The sequence below is a fragment of the Chiloscyllium plagiosum genome, chromosome 15, assembly GCF_004010195.1.
Source record: "Chiloscyllium plagiosum isolate BGI_BamShark_2017 chromosome 15, ASM401019v2, whole genome shotgun sequence".
Taxonomy (NCBI): Eukaryota; Metazoa; Chordata; class Chondrichthyes; order Orectolobiformes; family Hemiscylliidae; genus Chiloscyllium; species Chiloscyllium plagiosum.
In genome coordinates, this window is record NC_057724.1 from 47,352,090 (window position 1) to 47,377,189 (window position 25,100).

Sequence of the window (25,100 nt, forward strand, 5' to 3'; positions counted from 1 at the left end):
GAGTGCCGAACCAGAGGACATAGCTTAAAAATACGGGGTAGACCATTTAGGACAGAGATGAGGAGACATTTCTTCACCCAGAGAGTGGTGGCTGTGTGGGATGCTCTGCCCCAGAGGGCAGTGGAGGCCCAGTCTCTGGATTCATTTAAGAAAGAGTTGGATAGAGCTCTCAAGGATAGTGGAATCAAGGGTTATGGAGATAAGGCAGGAACAGGATACTGATTAAGGATGATTAGCCGTGATCATATTGAATGTTGGTGCAGGCTCGAAGGGCAGAATGGCCTACTCCTGCACCGATTGTCTATTGTCTAATCCTGCAGCTCATTTAGAATTGTCCCTTTTGTTTTAGTGTCTTTCTAAATTCTTCCTACCAAATGAATCACTTCATACAGGCTCGAAGGGCAGAATGGCCTACTCCTGCACCGATTGTCTAATCCTGCAGCTCATTTAGAATTGTCCCTTTTGTTTTAGTGTCTTTCTAAATTCTTCCTACCAAATGAATCACTTCATACTTCACTGCATTAAATTTATCTGCCATTTGTTTGCCCATTCCACCAAAAGTAGTTAACAATTCTATCCAAGTTTTGTGTCTTCTGCAAATTTTGACATTTTACCCTAAATGCCACAGTTAGGTAATTCATATATCAGGAAAAGCAGGCGTATTAGTACTAATCCTTGGGGAACTCCCCAAAAGCTTTCCCTTGTCTGAAAAATAACCATTTACCAATACTCTTTCTTTCCTGAAACTCTGTCAATTCCATATCTATCTTGCTACCGTCTCTTTTATTCGATGAACTCTAATCTTGCTCAAAACATCTGAAATAGGAGCAAAGTGGACCATTCAGCCCCTCGAGCCTGCTCTGCCATTCAGCAGATAATGCCTAATTTATTTGTGTTTCAAATTCCACATTCCCATATACACTTGACAACATTTGATTTGTGTGCCTCACAAGAACATTTTTAAGGCAGAGGTACCTTAAAAATATTGAATACCCTTGCCTTCATTGCCTTCTGAGGAAGAGTTTCAATGTCACATAATCCTCTGTGAAAAAAAAAGCTGATCATGTCTGTCCTAAGAGGGTGACCACTAATTTTAAATCTGTGCCCCTTCATTCTGTACTTAGCACTGTAATAAATGACTTCTGGAAGCCAATGTATAACATATCAACAGCATTATCCTCATCAAACCTCTCTCTTCCTACATCATGAAACTCAAGCCTGTTTATCTTTTGAATTAAGCCTTAATTTGTTTTTCTTTCCTTAATTAACTCACATTTGGCAAAGTGAGTATTAATTTGTTCTGAATTGTTATGTTTAAAAGGTTCCCCATCACCAAGGTTCAACTGACTAGCCCATGGTTGCTGGGCTTATCTTTGCACACTATTGTGAATTGTTCAATTAAGCCTATGGAAGTTTGAACAATAATGGCTTCTGCAACGTCTATTCTCACTTCCCTGTCATATTTCTTAACTAGAACTAGTGCCTTATCAATCATTGAACACTTCAAGCATCTGGATTTCATTCTCACTCCCTAGTGCTCTTACCTGACCCAGTCTTACTCCCTATTGCCCCTTATTTGACTCAGTCTCAGTGCTGCACCTTTTTGTTACAGTCTCATAACTAATTCCTCTCCCCCTTTGTTCCAGTATCACTTCTCCCTGTTGCCCCATTTGACAAAATCTCATTCCCAATGTTTCCTATTTGATCCAATCTCACTCCCCACTAACCCCTATTTAACCCAGCCTCACACCCTATTGCTTCCCTCTCTGACCCAGCCTCACACCCTATTGCTTCCCTCTCTGACCCAGCCTCACACCCTTTGGTCCCTCTCTGACCCAGTCTCACACCCTTTGGTCCCTCTCTGACCCAGTCTCAATCAAACATGGACACTGCCCCCTACACACTGTCTCTGGAAATGCGTCTGGGCGGCCCCGTACCGCGGACGGAAGTCCCGCCTGCTCGCCGCCCGACTGGCGGGCGTAACCGGAAGCTGATTGGCGGCGGTGTTATGTCAATCACAATGTGGGTGTGGCCTAGGGAGCAGAGTGGAGGCTGGTTGAGGCCGAGAGGATGGAAGCGGCTCCGGGGATGGAAACTATAGCAACGGTAATGAGAGTAAGAGGTGAGCGCGGCGGGGCTCCGGGTCGAGCGTTGGCCTGGGTCTTGAGCAGCTGGAGCATGGTTTGGGTAAGGCCTGGAGCCGGGCAATGTCTGTAAGTGACGGAGCCTGGTGCTGGGGGGTAGGACATGTCGGATGGTCCATGCAGACTGGCCTATTCACTCCCTTTTAGGGTAGCCACCAACAAAAAAAAAGTTAACAGCAGGCCACGTTAATGACAGGTTGATTCTGTGTTGAACCTCCCAGGATATTATCAAAATGTGTGGAGACTCTGTCTGCAGGGAGTGTTTTTAGCTGACGGTGAGATCTTGAGGTAGATCTAGCAAATAAACCCAAAAGCAGCAACATTGTCGTTTCTTGGGAAAGCACCAAGCTACTTAGTATCTGAAGGCTTAAGGGTAAGATCCTGAACTTCTGGCTTTGGATTGTAATTGTTACTGAATTTCTGCCTTAATCTCTCAGCCAGATGTCTGCTTTTTCTGTTTATAACGCAATAGTTAATTGTATTGTGCATTATCAGTTTTGTAATGTTGACTAAGGATAATAAGGGATAGTGTACTTGAACGTTTCAGAGCACTTGATTGTGTTTCAGTTTTTCTTTGAGGCTGGGCAGCCCAGATGTATGCTAATCACTGGGATGACATTGCAGTAGAATTGTTTTTTTAAAAAAAGATGAGGTAATCTGTTCATTCATTCATTGCCTAACTGTTTGAACTTGTTAAAGGAGGTACATAATGACTTGCATGAATATCACAGTAAAAATTGAACAGATGGCTGACCATGAATTATGAGGATGGATTTCCTCTGGTGGGACTAGAATGGTTAAAGAATATCTGGATTGATTTCTGGCCTGTGCTGAACAAGTTGATCACAAATGGGACAGCCAGTTCAGAGTTGACCTTGACCATTGCTTCTGGGCTGGAAGTAGAGAAAAAGCATCCAGTATTCTCATCCTTGATTGTCTGTCTTAACGTTGCACTGTCATGTAGCCTGAGTGGTATTAAAATGGGCTGTGCCTGAAGAATTATATATGAGGTACTGAAAACTCCAAAGCGTTCCTGGCCCCAGTCAAACCTTTGTCCAACAAGATTTAGTGCATTCAGAGAAGAACAGGAATAAATTAGAAGGAAAAGCTCACAACTGATTGAGTCAGACTGTTCTAGCCTAATTAAAACATTACCACAGTACAAGTGACTGTATATAGCAAATGTTACCTTATCCCTTTGGGAGTGAAGTTGATCTGCTTTTAAATGTATTAATATTATTGATGGTTTGGGCAAAATAAAATTGCACATTGCATTGTGGGTACAGTAGTAGTAGAATTCCTCTCATAGCAACATCCAATCAACACACCACTCTAAGCAAGTAAATGTAGGCAATTAAATCATAAGAATATTATTTTGCAAGAGATTTAAGTCACTTTTGAAAGTGTGTTGCAGCATTTTTGTATCTGCATATGGGACTGCTGTCAAAGTTACAGTATACCTAAGATGCTTGGTGCAAGAGCTGGTCATTTGGCACATTAAATGACTTCATCTACAGTTTGTGTAATTATTGTAGATTTCCACTATCATGTCATAGAATTATTTATGACACAGAGAGACTATTCAGCCCATCAAATCATGCCTGGTTAGAGACAAAAAACTGCAGATGCTGTGAAATCCAAGGTAGACAAGCAGGAGGATAAATCATGCCAGCTCCCTGCAGAGCAATTGGTTAATCCCACTCACCCGTTTGATCCCCTTAGTCTAGCAAGTTTATTTCATGTTGCAATCATTGAATGTTTCCACTTCCATAACCCTGTTGTACCTCCAGTTTGAAGTCATTACCAATGATTGCATTAAAAAGTTTGTCCTCACATTCCCTGTGCATCTCTTGCTCAGTTCTCCAATCTGTGTTTTCTAGTCCTCGTAGTATCAACTAATAACTATAGTTTTATTTTGTCTAGCTAATCAAAGTCTAACATAAACATATGCATGTCTACTAAGTCTTTGCTCAATCTCCTTTACTCAAAGTAGAACAACCTCAACTTTCAACATAACATTTTATCTAAAACTCCCATCCTTGGCACCATTTTGTTAAATCTCCTTTGCACACTCAAGAATGTTCAGATTCTTCAGAAAATGTGATGACCAGAACTAGATGCAGTACACAATTTGGGCCTAACCAGAGCTTAACTTCTCTGTTTTTGTACTCCGTGTCTGTATTTAGTAAACCTAAGAGAATCCCAAGTGGTTTGCTAACCACACACTCTCAATATGTCCTGCCACCTTCAAGGATCAATATACCTGCACCCACAGGCTCTTCTGTTCCTGCACATGCTTTATGATGGGTGCCAGTGAGTTTCTATTGCCTCTCCTGTCTGGCAAACACATCACCTCACACTTCTGTATGCTAAATTCCATCTGTCACTTGCCTGTCTGTCCCTCTAGCTTATATGTGTCATTGCAGGTGATCCATATCACCCCCACTGTTTGCCAGTCCTCCAACTTTGGTATAATGCAAATTTTGATAATTTACTCTGTATTCAAAGATGCAAATCATCTACGTAGCAAGAAAAGCACCTTTCCTAGCACTGATCCTTGGGGAGAACCAGTGTCAACCATCCTCCATTCTGAAAAGCAATAATTTACCATGACATGCTGTTTTCCTGTTCCTATATTTAAGTTTTATCAAACCTGACACTGCTTGTTCTTTTACATCACCTCAATTTTGTTAACAATTTTGTGAGCCTTCTGTTATTTCATGAAAAAAAATGGATTAGTCAAATATAAGTTTTGCCTTTTTATAAACCGGTGTTGGCTACCCTTAATTAACTAAAATTTCTCCAAATGCCTTGGTTTATTATCTTCCTCCATGATTATTGTTTCTAAAGCTAGTTGGCCTGTAGCTGCTTGGGCTAACTTTGCATCTTTTCCTCAGTAATGCTTTTGCGTTTGTATCTCTGTAATATCTTGGAATAATTGGAAGACTATGGGCAAACTTGTTTGCCAGTTTGAACCCCACTTCTTTCACCAAACTCAGGTGCAACCAGTACAGACCAGTTGACTTATCCACTGTGAGCATAGTCAGCCTGTCCAGTGCCTTGTCCTTCTATTACATCTGTTTTAACTACACTTTGTTGGATTCCTGTTGTTTCATTAACACTGATGCAAAATTCTCCTTAAGCATTTTAATCTTGTCCTCCTATCACTTTGTATACATCACCTTCCTTGACCCTAGTAGGAATCACTCCACCTTAAATAATAACTTGCTAATTACTTATATGGTAATAAAGATTTTTCAGTTCTGTTTTAATTTGACTGGCACCTGTTCTCATTTTCTTCTTGCCAGCCTATTGTATTCCCCTTGACTTAACATTTGTGACTAGATTCTCAGGAGTTTCAGATGGAGTTTAATTTAGATAAATGCGAGGTGTTGCATTTTGGTAAGATGAACAAGACCAGGACTTCCACAGTTAATGAAAGGCCCCTGGGGAGTGTTGCAGAACAGGCCGAGCTAGGGGTTCAGGTAAATAGTTCATTGAAAGTTATGTCCCAGGTACAGTGGTAAAGAAGGCCTTCATGCTCAGACCATTGAGTTTAGGAATTGGGACGCCAGGCTGTGGTTGTATAGGATGCCGGTGAGGTTATTTTTGGAGTACTATGTATAGTTCTGGTCGGCTTTGGAAGAATACTATTAAATTGGAGAGGGTGCAGAAAAGACTTACAAGATGTTACTGGGACTAGAGAGTTTAGAGTCACAAAGTCATAGAGATATACAGCATGGAAACAGACCCTTCAGTCCAACTCGTCCATGCCGACCAGCTATCCCAACCCATAAGCTGGGACCTTTTCATTGGAGCGTAGGAGGTTGAGGGATGACCTTATGGAGGTTTGTAAAATTGAGGGGTATAGATAACGTAAATGGCAAAGGTTGTTTACCTAGGGTTGGGGAATTCAAAGCTGGAGGCATACTTTTAAGGTGAGAGGAGAAAGAATTTAACAGGGACCTTTTGGCAACTTTTTCACACGGGTAGTTCGTGTATGGAATGAACTGCCAGAGCAAGTGGTAGATGCAGGTACAGTTACAACATTTAAAATACTTTTTTGGACAGAAACATGAATTGGAAAGGTTTAGAAGGATATGGGCCAAACACAGGTAAATGGGACCAGTGTAGTTTGGGATACATGGTTGGCATGAACCAAAGGGTCTGTTTCAATGCTGTAGGACCCTATGGCTTTGACTCAATGATGCTGAATTCCTTTACTTCCCTCTTGTTGGAAAAAACTTCAGCATAATCAAATGCCCACATAACTTATAGAACCCCCACCCCCCGCAAAATAATCTAATTTATTGATTTAGTTCAGGTGTCAGTTAATCTACTGAGTCCATACATTACAGGAACAGTGTATTTTTAAAAAATTGCCCAAAGAGGGAGATGCTTATAAGATGGTGCGCATCAATTTTAATTATTAGTAAATGAGTAAAATAATTTACTGAGACAGTTCAGCTCAGTGCTGTATTGGCACAGTAGCACGCCAGACTAGTTACTGGCTTCATGAACTGGCCCTTTCTCACACTTGGAGCGATTTGTGATCTTTGAATCTACTTGATCCGAATGACCCAATTTCATGTATCACCTATTAATTGAATTGAGATTCTGATTTTTGTTCTCTCTGTTAAACTGTCAAGATCTGAAATCTGGCATGGATTCAGTCCTGAGGTTTCAGGTTTTGAGATACTATACCTTTAAGCATTGGTGTTTATAGATTTCCCACTCACTCACTTTCAGTGCTTGTGCATAGCTGGACCAGGATGATAGAGTACATAGGATAATAATGATAATCCTTGGTGTGGTAACCCCTCTTCCACATTGAATGTGCATCATAAGCCAACAGATGCAAGATGATGCAACCCATTTGAGGTAACTGAAAATTTAAGGATTATGATGCAAATTGTTTATTTTGTTGAACCACAAGGAAGTTGGAAGTAAGTAGGGCCGTCAGGTTGCAACCTGTCTTTTTACTGAAACTTTGCATTTTTTTTTAAATGCAAAAAGCACAAGTGATCCGGTTGTTTCTTTTCCCCACTGGATAGTTTGTCAAATTCAGTACTTGGATTTAAAGTTCCTGCATTGTTCTGAGATCATCTGTACAAGGTTGCGTCAGATGCATCATGTGTTCCCTATACTAGCAGCAAATCTGTGATGGCTTAGCATATTTCTTTGTTTGCCAAAGATACTATTTCAATTTCAGACATCTGTGGCTCTTTTTACAGGATTTGTTCTGACTAGTTGAGATTCACATTTGCTATCTGGGATTATGGAATTAACATGACTACAGTCACGCATTATTGGCAGGCCCTGATTGTCGTGATGGATTATGGAGTCCTGGTGTGGGAATTAAAATTATGCTAGTATTTTGCATTTGTAATTGTGCTGGAGTTTGGGGTCAGCAGTTATTTTTGCAGCATTTAAATACATAAGAATGAACTATGGATTAAATTAGGGAAATTTATTGATAAAAATGACAAACTAAAATAAGAATTCTACAATATTTTTAAAGATGAAAGCCACCCAGTTCAATTAACCAAAGTTCTAGAAATTAACCTTAGGGAATTTCTTTCATCTAATATTATGGAGTTTACAACAAAATATTAACCAGGAAAAACTTGAACATTTTGTTGATATTGCAGATCCATCAAATACCAATTTACCTATTAAACCTCCTTATTTCTCTTCTGACTGAGTAAAATTATTTTGACCTGGTACATTTTCTAACAGTTGTGTTGGGGGAGGGAGAAAATGACTAGGTGGCAAAGTTCAGAGTAACTGAAACCAGAAAAATTGAGGTTTACAAAATTGAGGGGCATGGGTAGGATAAATAGATAAAATCCTTTCCCAGGGTTGGGGGAGTCCAGAACTAGAAGGCCTTTATGACTCTGTCTGGCATTGTCAGCTGCTATTGTGAAGATTCAGTTCAGGGATCACTTGTCAGGTGGAGGGGCTAGAATTGTGATAGTATAACTTTTCCTGAGTAATGATTTTATTTATTTTTCTGGTACCTCCAAAGTTTGATTATTCTCCCTATGATAAACTTTCTTTACTCCACTTTGGTTTATCATCTATAGCACTTGTATAATTGTGGTTACCGTTTGCTGCCTGGTTCACAATTATTGAACTCTCTGGTGGCAGCAGGAAGGGCACTCACATCTTGCACTGCGTCTGCTAGCAGGTTTTGGATGCTGTAGAACTAGATTGAGCAATTGATGTAATGGTGCCATCTGTATGCTGGTTGAGTGCTAGCCTTGGTAGGAGGATGATATATATGCCACAGATGGCACTCATGTGAAAGCCACTGTTGTAAAGTTGGGAGCTTTGAATTGGGGGTATGGGACTGTCATCTGCTTGCAGAGTTATGTTTTTTTTTCAGTTTGTTAAACCATTGATTATGTTGCTGTAATGGGTACTTTTGGCTGCTTTCTCTTGGGCCATAGGCAAATTTAGACCGTTTATTTGAGGGGAGAAAAAAGACATCCAAGGAATGGTATTACTCAATAACTGCACCACTGTTTTGAGCTGCTTTCAGTAAGGTGAGAATATTTAAAGGATTTTGAGTCTTATTTACTGTGTATCTATTTGACTTTAGACTTTTTAAGTGTTGGAAATCTCACATCCTGAGTTGTAATACAATTTCCCTGTTAATTGCCAATACCCCAATTCCCCCACCAGCCCAAGCATGTTTGGTAAATGTGCATATGATTTTGTATTAAATAAATTGTTATTCATATGCATTGTACGAAGGTTGTTTTACAATGGTCTATTGCTTGTGCGTTTGTTATCTGTCTCTGGTTGCTACTTTGAATTGAGTTTTTACAGTATCATTAATCAAGGTGTGACTAGTTATGTAATTTAATAATGGCTTGAAGCAATTCAGTGGCTTCTGAGCATCTTTAAATAGGGGGTGGTATTACAAATTATTCATGCCTTTGACTGGCATTGACTATTTTTACTTCAGTACCCCATCAGCTAATTGGATGTCTTTTGTACTTTGTGGAGATTTAAATACTATTTTACAAAAGTACTAATTTACAAAACATAAATTCAGTTACTGAACTAACACTACTGGAGTTGGAACTAATCACTGCTCTGCTCATTCTATCTCAGCCAGGAGGACCTGGCCCATGTCACTCTGTATTTGATCTTATTGAAACGACTCCTTTCAACAGTAAAACTCATCTGTATCCTGCAAAGCTTATTACTCTTCACAATTCCATTCTTTCCACTGCCAGAGGCAGTTAGCCATAATGTTTAGACTCACTGTTAGGATTTATTTTCTTAACTATTACTTTGTAACCTTTACTGTTCATTCATTTCAAAAGTTCATTATTGGCAAAATACTTAGTTTCCATTTTGTTTTTTTTCAGCTGTGTTGTAGCTTTATCTAACGAGTGTAAAGCACTCAAAATTATTTGTATCATACTGAGGATCATTGCATGCCTGTCTTTCAGGAAAAAAATGTTGAACTGAGGCACTGTTGGTATAAAAAGTCCTCTACCACTGTTTAGAGCTTGGTGACCTGACAATGGTGATGATCATGTAATGTACAGCTGGTATTGGATTAATGCATCTCTAAGTCAAGATACCACCATGGTTGCTTGGGTGATTTTAAATTGGATTAATAAAAAATTGTAATGAAGAAATAGTCACAGTAATGATGGCAATGAAACCAGTTTTTTGTTGCAAAAGGTTGACTAATGTCTTACAGGGGAGGAAATCTGTCCTTATCTAATTTGATCAATATGTAACTCCAAACCAACAGCAGCATGGTTAACTCTAAACTGCCTTCTGAAATGACCTAGTACAAGACTAGCAAGTTACTCAAGTGTGTCAAATCACTGTTGGATGTCCTACATTATAACAGTGACACTACTTTTAAAGAAAGCACTTTCTAAAGAAAAATAATACCAGACTTGAAACGTTTACTCTGTTTCTATCTCCACACTGCCAGACCTGCTGAGTTTCTCCAGCAAAGAGAGAAAATGCTGGAAAATCTCAGCAGGTTTGGCAGCATCTGTAAGGAGAGCAAAGAGTTTCTCCAGCATTCTGTGTGTATGTGTGTGTGTGTGTGTGTGAGAGAATGTGTGTGTTTACAAAAAGTACTTAATTGATGGTAAGGTGCTATGGGACATTCCACGGTCGCAAAAGGTGCTTTATCAATGAAACTATTTTTGCAAAGATGTTTACATTATGGAGGCTGTGTTATGTCTGTCATTAGACAAAGGCTGGAAAAGCACCACCTGGAGATTTTGCTCTTGGTAGTTGTCCACTACATGAAGTATGGTGCTGTTGGATGAGAATAGTATTGATTTTAACTGTGATGCCCCCTAGGTTGCATAACTTTTATTTGCAAGTAAAAACCGGCTGCCTAAGTTTGGCCTTCTGTCACAAGTGTAAAATGACATGAAGTCTGGGACAGTCAGGGTATTTATTCAACGGTATGAATGCAGACATTGCTGAATTTTTTAATTTATTTATGCAGTTTTGTACCTTTTTGAGCTGCATAAACCCCAGTTAACAGGTTTAAGTATTTTGTTAACCAATCTGTTCAGAGATTGCTTTCACACTTTGGCACAGGTTGAACTTGAACCTGGGCCTCTTGAATTAGAGGTGGGGACACTCCACTGTACCGTAAGGACCCCTTGTGCCTTTATGAGGCAGATCATCAAAGTTTCAGATGCAAGTTTAAGATTTAAAAGGATTTTTAAAAAATGGATATAAATTATGTTGCAAAGATATTGAAGGATTTTGTCATTTTTACATCAGAATTGCAGTGAAGTATACGGTGAGAGCATGGGGAATTTGCCACTTTGGACAGGATGAGTTCATTTATTTGGCAGACTGGTGCGGAGCAAAATTTTGAGCAATTAATAATTTTAGATTTAGTGCAAATAGTACGTTAAAACATTGTTACGTGTTTGTTATGAAGTTGCACATGAACTGAGTATCTGATCTCTTCCAAGGGAAAGCAGATGCTGGAAAGTTGAAGTAAAAGCAGAAAATGCTACATATCTTCAGATCAGGTAGCACCTGTGGAGGAGAGATGAAAGGCAGTTTAGCTTTCAGGTTCTAGCACATTCATCAGAACTGGGCAACAGATATAAGGGCTAGGAGAGGTAGGAGAAGAAGCAAATGAGTTTGATCAGGTGGAGTCAGTCATGATGAAATGATAGAATAGTTGAATGTGCATGTCAAAAGGAGATACCACGAGGATAACTAAAGGAAATCAGGAAAGGATTCAGAGATGGTTAACTGGTAGTGGATAAGAATTATCTATTGATGTCTGCGAAAATGGGAGCAGTGGTTCTGATCTGAAATTGTTGAACTTGATTTTGAGTTTGGAGGGCTGTAAACTGATTAAAAGATAATATACTGTTCCTCAAACTTCCCTTGAGCTTCATTGGAAAAGTGCCACAGTCTGAAATCAAACAAACTACTGAATTGCCTCCAACCTCCAATTTGAGGTTCATTTGGATGTAATAAAGTTGTTGGATCTGCATTGTGAATGAATTGCTTTCACTGTATCCATTTAATGTTGTAATTCATGTTGGAAAAACTCTGTTTATAATGTCTTTTATTGGCCTGACCACTGAGCCACAAAAATGGAACAATGAAACTTGAGTTTCAACTCAGTGGGTAATAAATTGTTCCTAGAGATGTTATTTTTCCTAAAACTTACATTCCATGTTTTTTGGCTCTTCTGTACTTTCTTAACCTCTTTCATTGATTTAACTTCAGTTTACTACCTTCTGTAATTTACTCTTTCCTTTGCTATTGTTTTGCTCCATTGTTTAAAGCATATGTAATTGAACATAAGATTCATTTGGTCCCAAAGGCAATTATGTCTTATTAACAATTAGTTTTCAGCAATTTGTGCATGAAAAGCAGCTAGCCCAAGTAGTCAGGAAGGCTAATGGAATATTTCCGTTATTTCAAGGGGGTTAGTAACAGTAAAGAAGCCTTATTATATCTGTATAAGGTACTGGTGAAACCACACCTGGAGTACTGAGAGCAGTTTTGGTCCCCTTATTTAAGGAACATCATTTCATTGGAGGCAGTTCAAAGAAGGTTTCACTAGAATGATCCCCAGTATGGATGGATTGTCATATGAGCAAAGGCAAAATAGGTTGGAACTCTGCTCATGGAAATCTCAAAGAATGAGGGGTGATCTAATTGAAACATGTAAGATTCTTAAGAGGCTCGAATAGGTAAATACTGAGAACATGTTTCCACTCATGGGAGAATCCCTGGGCAGGGGCATAGTCTCAGAATAAAGGGTTACCAAATTAAAAATGATATGAGGAATCTCTTTTCAGAGGATTGAGTCTCTTTGGAACTCCGTGCTGCAAAAAGCTTTGAGGCAGAATCCTTGTGCATATTTAAAGCTGAGTGAGATAGATTCATGATCAGTACAGGAATTGATGGTCCTGGTGAAAGGGCAGGAAAGTGGACATGAGAAATATTGGATTGACCATAATCCCATTGAATGGCAGAGCAGGCTCGAGGGGGCTGAATGAGCTAGACCTGTTCTGTCTTCTGATCTTACAATATGCAGAAAAAAAGGACATCTATATTTTAACAATGGCTGTTTTATTAGTATTGTCTCTCTATTGTGTTATATGGAACAATAGTGTCAAATATGGTGATCTTTTAGTAAATTTTAAATGGAAAATTTTATCTTGAGTAGTGATGCTCTCATTTAGTTATAGAAGAGCGTTGAAGTTTCCATGCCGAAGTTAAATTATGACAGTAACCTCAAGAGAGTGGTTAGTCAGGTAATAATGATGTATGGAAAATACCCCCTTTCTAGTTTATAACTTGATTTTCTGTCTTTTCTTTGTAGGACAATGATGGTTGAACAGGTATATAGACTTTGTGGCAGCGATTTGGGTGTTTGCCTGTCTAACCCAATTTACAGCTGATTGCACCTGTGTATGGACACAGTTGCCATGGAAACTGACGGCAATGAAGAGACAGCTGGAACAAAACCATTGTCTCCAGGCCGTGGGGAACTTGCCAGAGGGAACCAGACCCAGGGAGCTGCTATACATGCATCATCAGAGTGTACTAATACCACTGATGCTGAACAGTCTTCTGGGAAGCTTAAGAAAACAGCATTCAAACTATTTGGAGGAAGGAAGAACATTTGCACATTACCTAGCTTTTTCACAATAAAGAACAAAGGGCAAGTAAAAGGACCCTCCAAAAAGGGAATAGCCAAAAGCAAAACTCACAGTGGCATAAGTGAAGTGGTGTTGGATATCAACCAGAAAGAAAGATCTGATACTGGATGGATTGGATATACTGATTCACCTGGTTGTAATTCTGCTGCAGCAAGAACATTATGTGGCTCTAAAAGTGAGCACTCGGCACTTGATAACAATGTAAACTCTAATCTCCATAAAGGTGAATCACTACAATCAGAAAACTCTGAATGTTTTGCTCAGAAACAGAACACAGACAAGCCCTCGAGTGTGCGAAGGTCAAAGAAGGGACTACGGGGTCTGTTTAGTAGTATCAGGCGTCACAAAAAGAACAAAGCTATTGATTCTACTAAAGAAAATCCATTGGACAGCAACTGTGCTGCTGACTTTACACATATGGAACAAATGACAGCAGGAGAGGAAGGTGTGTGCGCTGAATTTAAAAAGGGCTTGGGGGAGCTAAATTTGAAGCCTGCATGTAAAATGAACCATCCGGTAACTGGTGATTCAGTTGATAAAAATGTAATTGCAAATAGTACAAGTTCTTCATCTAAATCATGTTCCATTAAAATAGAAAATTCATTGAAAAATAAAAGACGTGATTTTGAGACATCTTCTGCAGAGGTCCGTAAAGCCAGTCCGGTTGAAATTAAGACATTAAGGGAGAAGGCAGGTACTGTTATTCTTAATATGGACACTAATTTTGGTAGCATGCCAGATATTGGAAAACCTAAATGCCTAGACCATGATCCACCTTCAGTACATTCTTTTGATCATATCAGCTTAATTTTTGGTGATGTGACCTCACTGAAGAGCTTTGATTCCCTGACAGGATGTGGGGACATTACTGCTGACCATGATGATGATAGCATTGCTGAAAGTACAGTGTCTGGTGAGAGGGGCAGAACAGCTGGGAAGCGAAGCTCATGTCTGGTCACTTACCAGGGTGGTGGGGAAGAAATGGCAACTCCAGATGAGGTGGATGACGAATACCTTAAAGCGCTGTGGATGAAAGCAACAGGAGCAACTATAATCTATGGTAGCAGTCAAAATATAGCAGAGGATGGAGGTGAGTGTCCAAGATCGCCAAGTGATGTTGAACACACTGCCTTGCATATCAGTCTGGCTGATCCTTGTGCTCTGAGGGGGATCACTGATAGTGCAATTAACAGCAGTGAACTAGTGACACCTCAGAGCGACCACCAAGAATCTGCACCAAATAGTGATGAAGGTTATTATGACTCTACAACCCCAGGACATGATGAGGAAGAGGGAGATAGCATCAGCCAAAGCAAAAATGAACAGCTTCCAAGGGATAGCTATAGTGGGGATGCTTTGTATGAGCTCTTTGTTGAGCAGAACGATAGCCTCATGAATTCCCCTCCCAGTGATGAACAGTCTTTAGAAACAAAGCCTCTTTCTTTGGCAACCTCATTTGCAGGTATTTTAAATTTTCCTATGCCAGGGGGTATAAATGTTTCTCATATTCCAAACAAGCAAGCTATTCTGCTTCCTTTAGGCCAAGATAAATTGGACTTTATTCCAGAAGATGAAATCAGATTAGCTCACTTACAGCAGCTGACTTGTTGGGAACCAGGTGGAAAGACAGCACTTGAAAAAGGCCTGGCCTTTCAAGAAAAGGACATGTTCTTTGGTGATGTACACAATACTGACCTTAATAATATTGCTGCAGAAACTGACAGTATTATTGCCAAAAGCCAACAAGATGGTCTGAGCACAGAGCCACTTGTTTCATATGGTCTGAGCAGAAATGGGCAGGTGAAAGATGATTACTTGACAGACATAGCTGATGAGCATAATTGGACAGATCTTCTGGGGTCTCGCTGTTTAGAAGAAGCCAATAATATATACATGGAGGGCAGGCAGAATGTGTGTGGAAACTATAGCAATACGAACCTTCAACATCAGATGTCGGGAGAGAATTACACAGAAGAATACAAAAGTAGGAATTGTGATGAATGGGAACAACAAATGAAAGAAGTTGAGAATCAAGGTCTGAAAAATGTAGCTTCGGATAATATAAGTGTCAAAGGTGCAGTTGATGATTCCTGCGGAAATGTCTCTTCCTGTAATATAGCGGGAAAGGCCGAGGAGCAATGTGAACAAGCTATCAATTACTCACAGGCTTTAGTTGAATTCACAGCTAATAGAAAACTTTATCCTATTCTCTCTGATAGCCTTGGGAGTTCTGGTTCAGGTTCACACTTCGCAAAGGATATACATGCTCTGCCAGCAATGGTAACGTTTGATGTTGTTGATGTTGAGAATGAAGGTGAATGTGACCAGCAGAGTGAAATGGTCACAGATGAGGAAATTTCTGCATCTTATGAGACCTTTGATAACAATTATATGGCGAAAGAGCTTTATCACCATTGTGATGATAGAATGTTTCATATTTGTGCCCAGAATTCCTTCCTTGGCAACTGCTGGGGTGCTGCCAGTCTTCCGCGTCACTTTAGCCTTTATAAATTAAGTCCGTCGTTGCCAGCACCGTTATCCCTTAACAGAAGGAGCAAATCCCTTGATACTGACAGCTTGGAATCTGAACTCATTGATTTGTATCTGTCAAAGGTCACTTCAGTGTCAAAGAGCACCCCACAGTCTCCTGATGTTCCTCAGTACAAGCAGGACCGTAAGAAAGGATCGGTTTCTCATTGGTTTGGCAAAATAAGTGGTCAAACAGTTTCTTTAGAAACCCGGGAAACTGCAAACATTTCAAATTGCTTGGAGCAGCAGCTTCTTCAACATAGGGAAGAGCCTTTGTCTTCAGACGAGAGAAATACACAGTCCAAGTCTTTCTGTCCTTTGGATACAGTTTCGGGTACTGAGCACATTGGCCTGGGAGGAGACTTGAGTTTATACTGTCAATCTAATTCTATTAAACTGCCAGTTCAAAACTTGTCTGCTAAACAGCATCTGGAACCTATAATTAACAATAAAATGCTTCATAGCTCTAGAAAGTTGGTTAGACCCACCCATCTACCATTGCAAAATGATAGTTGTATGTTACAGTCAGGGACTGTTTCCTTTAATTCTTCAAGGGAAAACACTAATGGAAAACAGGCATATATTTCACCTTCATTAAATGAGAGACAAAAGGATGACTTTTCTAAAACTGTACCCTCAGTTCAGTATTCTGGTTCTGACTCTGAACTTGATGCTAAAGGATATAGGGATGTCGGGCTACCTCTGGCTCTACCTCCATTTTGCTCAAATAAAACAGAGAGCCTGAAACACAGCATGAACTTCACAGGACTTTACACAACTGCCAACAATAGCATGTTTAAGGGAAGAAGCGATCTCGAAGTGAAACTTCCTGTTGGCTGGATCAAAAACACTACAATGGATGTGTAGCATTTAACAGACTTTAGGACGGGAACATTCACGAGGGACTGCAGAATATTTTATTAATTTGTTTTTGTGTTACTGATTGTAAATTCACAAAACATTTTTTTAATATTCACCAAAGGCTTTAAATATTACTTTTTTTTAGGAAAGATATTAGTGTAGCACTATTTTTAAAAAATGTGAAATGCATGTTCTTTTTTTTAAAATATACGTTAGATGTGGTAAAGTGGATGATTAAAATAGAATTTCCACTACTTTGGTATAAAATGCTGCTTCGTTACAGGCGAAGTATGGGAATTTTGTGCTAAAATATACCAAATGTGACTCTTACCAGTTTGGAATTTTGTATTACTGTGCAAGCTTGATTTATTTGTACTTCCAGTATCTGTTCTCTCAATTATCTTTAAGGATTTCATACGGTTCTGTGCATTGGTTTTCTAACTCAAAATCAACTGAATGCAATGGTATTATCATTTAATTTTTCATACGGACTGGATTTTCAATCCAACAACATAAATAGTGGTAATCTGGCTTTCCTGTGCTTAAAATTAATATTAGACATTTCTATTTAACTGAAGTTTCTCTCAGTCAGGGCTACGTCACTTTTCAAGAATATTTTCTGAAATAAATGGACCAGTCAGAAACAATAAATTAGTTGAGTCGGACTAACTTGTTACCTGACATAGTAGAGTCATATAATAGGTAACTACAGTTCCATGATAAAAGGGCTATTCAGTAGTAATTGTTATGGGAGTACCTTAATCAGTATTTAAACCAAGCAAAAACTTTGGAAAGAAGTATTGCTTATACAGCAGGATTTATATAAAGTCCTAGACTTAAAAACTGATTTGAATTCCCCAAACATCCCTGATGTAGCACCTAATCATGATAGCCATCCGATCCCAGGTTTGATTCCAGATGAGATCAACTAATGTGGCATTTGGAAGAGAAAAGTTAATTATTGACAAGAGGAGCAGTTTTAAGATCATCCAGCGATTCATACTTGAGAACCTTTTCTCTTTAGGTTGAGCAACTGTCCAATACACGTTATCTAGTTTTGCTATAAATATTTACATGGATGAAATATGGTCATAGAGGACTATTTATCAGTTACTGTGGAATCATTTCTCTCAGTTGGGGGGAAATGGGGAACAAGCTCCAGTCCTACCTTATTTCACATCAGTTTTAAAATAATCAAAGGAATGATTAATTTAAGATAAATCAATAGTAACTAGAAACACTTAAAAGAATGAAATGAACACTACAAATTCTGTATGCTACATAAAATTAGTTGCTTTTCTACAATGCTACTATCTGATGTAACATAGCCACATTGCATGTTATCATTTGGATTTGGGTGAAGTGCAACAGTTAGTCAATGTGATCTATGAGAAATACACACAATTATGCATTTTTGTTTTTTCAACTTGGGTTGTGCCTAGAGACTGAGACATCTAATACTATGTCTGTGTACTGTGATTAAATAACTAAACAGAACTGAAACTCTGCTTGTTCTGTTTAACATTTTCTTGTTAAGTTTTAATTTGTAGCAGAAAGTTGCAATATTAATGCTAAGGTTTAAACCTAAAATGAAATTTCTATGCGCATACTTGATGCAACTGATAAATTTGTACATTTATCTTGTTAACTATTAAGTGTTACTTTTAAAGAAAAGGCTAGAAGGGAGAAAAGTCAGCTTCAGTTCCTGCTCGGTCTGTTACTTTGAAACTCGTGCTTCAGGCTTCTATTTATTTGGCTGTGCCTGCATATTTTGATTAACCTCCAGAACAGTCATTGTCTAAGAGCATTCATGAAAATACTGGTGGGTGACTGCGTGAGAAGATGTGGTAACGTCTTCAGCAGAGCAAGAATTGCTGCATTTTCTTTTGCACCCCATGATTGTACTTATTTTTGGAACACAATTAAAAATTTGATGTAATTCCCACTGTTGCAGAAGTAGACTCTGCTGCCACAGTCTTTCTTTCTCTTCTCTACCTGAATATGCAAATAAGTACTAGTGTAGCATTTTCAATGCAGATAATCTCCATTCCATTTGAAATTTGAAATAGATGCTATGTGAATGTGATGGAACTATTCTCAAACACTTTCAAATTTCAATGCCACCTGAAATACATAAATACTTTCATGAATGTGATAAGTCAGTTTGGTATATTAGCAGAAGTAGAAGCAAGTTATTTATTTCAGTGATCCATTATAATTGCCATTTCTCCTCTTCTTCCTCTGGAAGTTGAAATCTGAAATGGAAGCAAGTCCCAGTACAAATAATACATGAGAATGATACAGCATAGAATCACACAATTAGATCTAGTGTGCCTCTCTGCTGATATAAGTGTCTAATTATTTCCAATCTTCTTGTTCGCTCTAGTCCCACAAATACATAAATTCATAGTACAGAAATTCAAAATACTTGCATCAATAACCCAAGACAAACTTAACTTCTGTATAAGTAAACCAGTGAAAATCTGTAATTTTCTAGATTTATTTATCCATAAACTGTGTAACAACTTGCTGCTGCTGCTTCCATCTCCTACCTGGCGGCGCCCCCCACAACACATCTCTGCTGAAATATGGATCTCAAATTTTATTCTTTCGGAGTTTGTCGACTATATCAGTGGAAGTAAGAGCTCCACTACATCTGAGCTTTGTATTTGAGTTGTTTTAAGACAAAACAACTCTTTTTAAAACCTGATTTTTAACAATTAGTACAAAGTTATACTCGCGGTAACAACCTGCAAAGGTCAAGATTAACCCGTTTTTCCAACCGTTCATTCATAATGTTACACTATTAAGCAAACTTTCTCTGATCTCTTAGTTTATTTTGTATAAGATTAATATTTATTTATAAAGTATGATAAAATTACTTCTGAGCGATAAACAAAAACCGAGCATTGTTTTCTATAAATGTATTAACTCAGATTGGGACAATTTTAATATTTTATGTTTTGTACATAAATTGATTAAAATTTTGCTTTGCTGCAATAATTATTGCAAATGTAACTGTTCAGTCTAATTTTCTGCTGGTGTTAACTGTTAGTTTTTTTTTGCAAACATTTTCTTGGTTAATTTTGTTTGATACATGGCATGTTAATATTGGGAAAATTTAGTTTTTTTTTCAGGCAGCCATTACAAGGAACAGGCATTTTAAATCAAGCTCTTGAAACTCCTCCCAGCAATGTGTCTCCACCTTTTACCCATCCTTTCATTTTCTATCACATGGTGACCTCTGACATTCTTAAATGATGCTCAGTTGTTGCTTGATATTGACAGATTTGCACAATTGAGACCAGACAAATTTTGTATTATAAAACATTCTTAGAGCTGGCAAACCAGCATTAAAGTGGAGTTATTTTTAAACATTATTAAAAGAATGAAATTGGTTATCCTGTTTAGGAAATGCACAAGATTGAGATTTTGGTTTCTTTTTTGATCTATTTTGATTTTTATCCATTGTTCTGAAACCTATATAAGAATCCCAAATAATTAAATGTTTCAGAAAACTGTGGTGGTCATTTTTTCCATTATTATACATTAATATAGCTTGAGGTATCAAACTTTGGAGAGAGATTATGCTAAACTTGAAAAATGTTCCAAGTTTATGAAAAGATAGATACTGTCCAAACATTTGAATATGATGCTCGTCTTGTGTTAAACAGAAATTACTGGAAATACAGAAGAGGCATATCAGTAACTGAAAAGACAATGGGAAAGCTTCTTCACAAAAGTGTTCCAAACTGAATTATTAATCAGTGGTTGGGCATTTTTGGATGTGACTGACCCATGTATTGCCAACATTTATTGAGGTTGCTTGAAAGTATGAATTTTTAAATGTTTTTTTATGATATCAGTCTTATTTGGACATTTGGGTATAATTTTGTACAAGTGCATGCTTTGCCTAGTGAATGGTATATGCGTGTGTTCTCACATCAACAAAGGTCCAAATGGTGTCTCTGTTGTGTATAATAAATATATTGAGGTGCCTTAAGTAACAAGGTTTGGGCTAGGAACATTAATAAAATTGTTGCTGTTGTCATCTTGGCCAACAATGAATACTGTTGGCTGTCCACTGTTCTGCTTGCATGTATAACATGTTCTGTGGTAACTAAACATCAGGTAGTCAATGTTGTAGTCACTTTCAGTCAGTTGAGGCAATGTACTTTGTGTCGTGTAACCTCTTGTAAATATGTTGTACTGTACATAACAATGACTTTGATTGTGGAAATGCCTTTTATGTGTTGTAAATTGTATTGCAGGTCTTCAAAATCAAACTGGTATGCTCCAAATATTTATGACCATTTGTTCTTCCATTATCAGGTGTCTCAAATAATGATTTACACAGTTGTGTAAAAAAATAAATAAACCTAAACTATGGAGCGAAAAGTCTGTGATTTTTGCTTTCCTGAAGTCCTAATTTATTGGTGGCTAAATGGGATACAGTCACTAAAGAGGCAATTTTAGTAGCATTTTGTGTGTATTAATATGAAATAGAACACATGCCATTTCAGGCAAGCCTTTTTCACATTATCTTGGATATGAGAGGTAATGAACTTGTGTGGTCCAAATGTTAACAAAGTAATCAGCATCTGGGCAAGTTAATATTTGGCTGGCAATGATCTGTCAGACTGATGAGACTCTGCGATGTTAGTCTATTTCACAAATATTTTTAGATTTGACATTGAGGTTTAGTTTTAAAATTAAATTTATTGGTACAGTGGTTGGTGATACAGTATGGCTCCTCTTAACCTGCTCCAAACATCTTCACCTTATTTATCACATTGCTATTTTAGTCATAGCTACTGTAATAATTTAATCTTAAATTTCCCCACATTTTCTATAATCCACTAGGTTGCCTGTTGATTTGCTCCCTTTGCATATGCTAAAAGCCCCTCTTTTTCCTCCTTGTCTAGTCCAGAATATTCCTTGATATTCAGGGCTTTCTGGGATTGTTGCTCCAACATATCCCTGTATTCTCCCCATTTCCGCTGTTGATTTCCCCCCCCCAAGTAGCTTTGACAGTTTGTTAGCCAGATGCTGCCTTATTTAAAAAAAAATCTGCTTTCCTCCAATCCAAGCACTTGTATTTTTTGCAGATACTTTCCTCTTTTCCATAACAAACTTAAAACTGGGTGTTCTGGGTGCTTTCACTAATTTTTCCCAAATGTTATTTTGAGTTTGTGTCTGCTTCATTCTCCAGGTCTAACATTGGGCTGTTCTGTGTTGACATAAAAAGGCCTCCTGAATACATTTCTAGAAAGGGCCCCTCTGGCCCCTTCACACTACCATTGTCCCAATTAATGTTTGGGAAGATGAAAGCCCCTAATATAATTACCTATTATTACACACCTCAGTCGATTGTCTATATATCTGTTCCTCAATTGCCCATTGACTCTTTGAAGGCCTAACCCCAGTGCAATGGTGCAAGTCCATGGCCTTGAATTCAATTCTGATTGTGAAAGGTTCCAGGCCACCGTTTCGTGAACCCCCAAGCCTGCTGCTCCACCTCCATCCACCCTACTCCCCAAGTTGGGCAATGTCTCCAGTATTAATGCTATCCTGAATCTGATATTAAGTGCCATATGAGTGTTTTTACCAAGTCTTGTGTTAAAACCGGTCCAGGTGTCTGTGTCTTTGCACAGTGGTCTGTTCCCAAGCCCAGTTAATATCATTGTGGTTACCTTTCAGTCAAAAAAAAGGTGTTCCTACTTTAAGCCTGTTTTTCATGTATGTTTTTTCGATTGGTCATTGTCGTATCCAGTTAACCCTTAATGATTAGCCCTTAACAATCTGCTTTGGAGATATTTTTAAGCCAAACAGCACATAGCCTCACTCCTTTCCTCTGTCTGGTGGTCACTCATTTCTTCTCTGCCAGCAGTTCCTTAGTCTGAGGGCTGGCCACCTCTGAAAACTTTGCTATCCCTGTGGATTTCAGCCTCGCACCTTACATCTCTATGCTTCCAGTCAATGTTAAAGTTCCAACTCTGTGCTGAAACTATTTGAACTGTTGGCACTTTGTACAGTCATGGTCATCCTGACTGAAGCATTTAGGAATCCCCACAGGATACAGGCTTCACAACACAACTAGATTGTGCTCTCTTGCTATTTAAATAATCTTCAAGAACCTTACTGAAGACAACTCGAAGGAAAGAGCTAAATTCCTACACTCTAGACCTTTTGCAAAAAGCCTTAAAATATGAAAACAGTATAAAAACAACTTTAAATCACAATTGAATATCATAAAAGAGTAAATAACAGTAAAAATATTCTGAAATGGGAGAAAAGAGTACTAACCAAATGCTTAGCTGAGATGTTGCAGTGTTGATTCAAATGTTTCAGGACCAAAATGGCTTATCTCCCAGCTCCTTGGTACTTTCATTACAATTTCCAACTTTCAGACACACATTCAATGTACTGCTGCACTTGCTTATATCATAATTGACACATTATTATCTATTGCAATTCAATTTTGATTACTGAATTTTTCAAAGTAGTAGAGGATGCAGGATTTGGGAGCAAGGATGCAATATTTTACTCTCTTTACTGATTTATTTTGCTCAACAAGAGAGTAGTTGCATAACAGTACTCTGTGACCTCCTGCCTGGCTATTATATATCTCCTAGTTAATGGTAATTTTTAATGATAGATGGCAGTTTGCTTTCTTACTTGGCATTAACTAAGGACAAATAAAGGCACATGAAGGCCAGGTTCTGGGGTCTAGACAATTATTAAGAGAGTGGATAGCATATGCTCATGCATGGATGAAGCATGTTTCCTTTATGTTTCTGGAATTTTATGTATAATGCAATAATGTATGTTGTGGATAGAAAATATTAAAAGAAAATAAAAAAGATCCACTAAATCTGTTGGAAATTTAGCAACTGGGGGAGTAAAATTAGATTTCCTTACATTGATGGCGATGTTGAGTTATTCATCTTCACAGATGCCAAAAGCAACCTTGATATCCCTAAATAAGCAGGGAAGTAATTGTGTTTGGTTTCCCACTCATTAAACTCTTCAGAGACATCACCTGGAACCGATTTGTTCAAATAATTTATTCAGGCTCATCTCAAGGCTCAATCATAAAGAATGCAAATTGACATTGCTATCCTTGATGCAGTGGTAATTCAATCTTGAACATTGAGACTAATCATCTGGTGGGTAATGATTTAGCTGTTCATTGTAGTTTAACCTAAAGCAACTGCTTCAGGACCTTACCATGTGAAAAAAAATCAGTGATGCTTCTATACAATTTTTATCTTGTTGCAGGTAGAATTTGCAATCCCTATTTACATTTTGAAGCAATTTTATTTCCTTAATCAATAGCAGCATACATTTAAAGATGGCAAATTAATGTCTGGAAAATAGTTAGAGAAGGCAGTGTTCATGGATGACTTGTTTTGATTTTCTTTTCTAAACAGTGACATTGCTATCCATTACCTCTGGATAAGAGCATTTTCAATATCAATTCAGCCACGAATACACAGTGCGTTCTGATGTTGTCCAGGCTATTCCCAAATATCATATGGTCAATCCTTGAGTGAAACACTGTTGGAGAGCTGCAGTAAACAGACAAACAGAAGCTTAAAGTATAGGAGGTATGGTTAGTAAGTTTGCAGATGACACCAAAATTGGTGGTGTAGAGGACAGTGAAGAAGATTATGTCTGAGTACAGCGGGTTCTTGATCAGATGGGCTGTTGGGCCAAGATGTGGCAGATGGAGTTCAATTCAGATAAATATGAGGTGTTGCATTTTGGTCAGACAAATCAAGGCAGGACGTATACACTTAATAGTAGGGTCCTTGGGAGTGGTGCCAAAGAAACGTTGGGGTGCAGGTTCATAGTTCCTTGAAGGTGGAGTCACAGATAGACAATGTGGTGAAGGTGGTGTTTGGTACGCTTGTCTTTATTGGTCAATGCATTAAGTTGAGGAGTTAGGGTGTCATGTTGCAACTGTACAGGACATTGGTCAGGCCACTTTTAGGATACTGAATTCAATTCTGGTCTCCCTGCTAAACTTGAAAGCATTCAGAAAAGATTTACAATGATGTTGCTTGGGTTGGAGGGTTTGAGGATTAGGGAGAGGCTGAATAGGCTATAGCTATTTTCCCAGAAGGTCAGAGGCTGAGGGGTGACCTCATTGAGGTTTATAAAATCATGAGGGGCATGGATAGGGTAATAGTGGTGGACACTAATACAATTACAAAATTCAAAAGGCATCTGGATGGTCATATGAATAGGAAGGGTTTAAAGGGATATGAGCCAAATGGTGGTAAATGGGACGAGATTAACTTAAGATATCGGATTAGCATGGATGAGTAGGACTGAAGAGTCTGATTCTGCACTGTACAACTCT

General features: G+C 38.4%; 1 protein-coding gene across 3 annotated transcripts; it reads left to right on the plus strand.

Annotated features, from left to right (window-relative positions):
* The first annotated feature begins 2,001 nt into the window (after nucleotides 1–2,001).
* On the plus strand, nucleotides 2,002–21,124 carry amer1 (APC membrane recruitment protein 1). Of its 3 annotated transcripts, none has more exons than XM_043704848.1 (2): nucleotides 2,002–2,122; nucleotides 13,003–21,124. In XM_043704848.1, the coding sequence occupies exon 2, from the start codon at nucleotides 13,094–13,096 to the stop codon at nucleotides 16,736–16,738; it is 3,645 nt and encodes a 1,214-aa protein (XP_043560783.1). In that variant the 5' UTR covers nucleotides 2,002–2,122; nucleotides 13,003–13,093; the 3' UTR covers nucleotides 16,739–21,124. The 3 variants fall into 3 exon arrangements, with proteins under 3 accessions (XP_043560783.1, XP_043560782.1, XP_043560784.1); XM_043704847.1 differs by having other exon boundaries at nucleotides 2,010–2,106; XM_043704849.1 differs by lacking the exon at nucleotides 2,002–2,122 and adding an exon at nucleotides 2,410–2,517.
* The last annotated feature ends 3,976 nt before the right edge of the window (nucleotides 21,125–25,100 follow it).

Bases quoted from the DNA above. Each gene is read 5' to 3' on its own strand.
- amer1 (XM_043704848.1), top strand. From the start codon at position 13,094: ATGGACACAGTTGCCATGGAAACTGACGGCAATGAAGAGACAGCTGGA.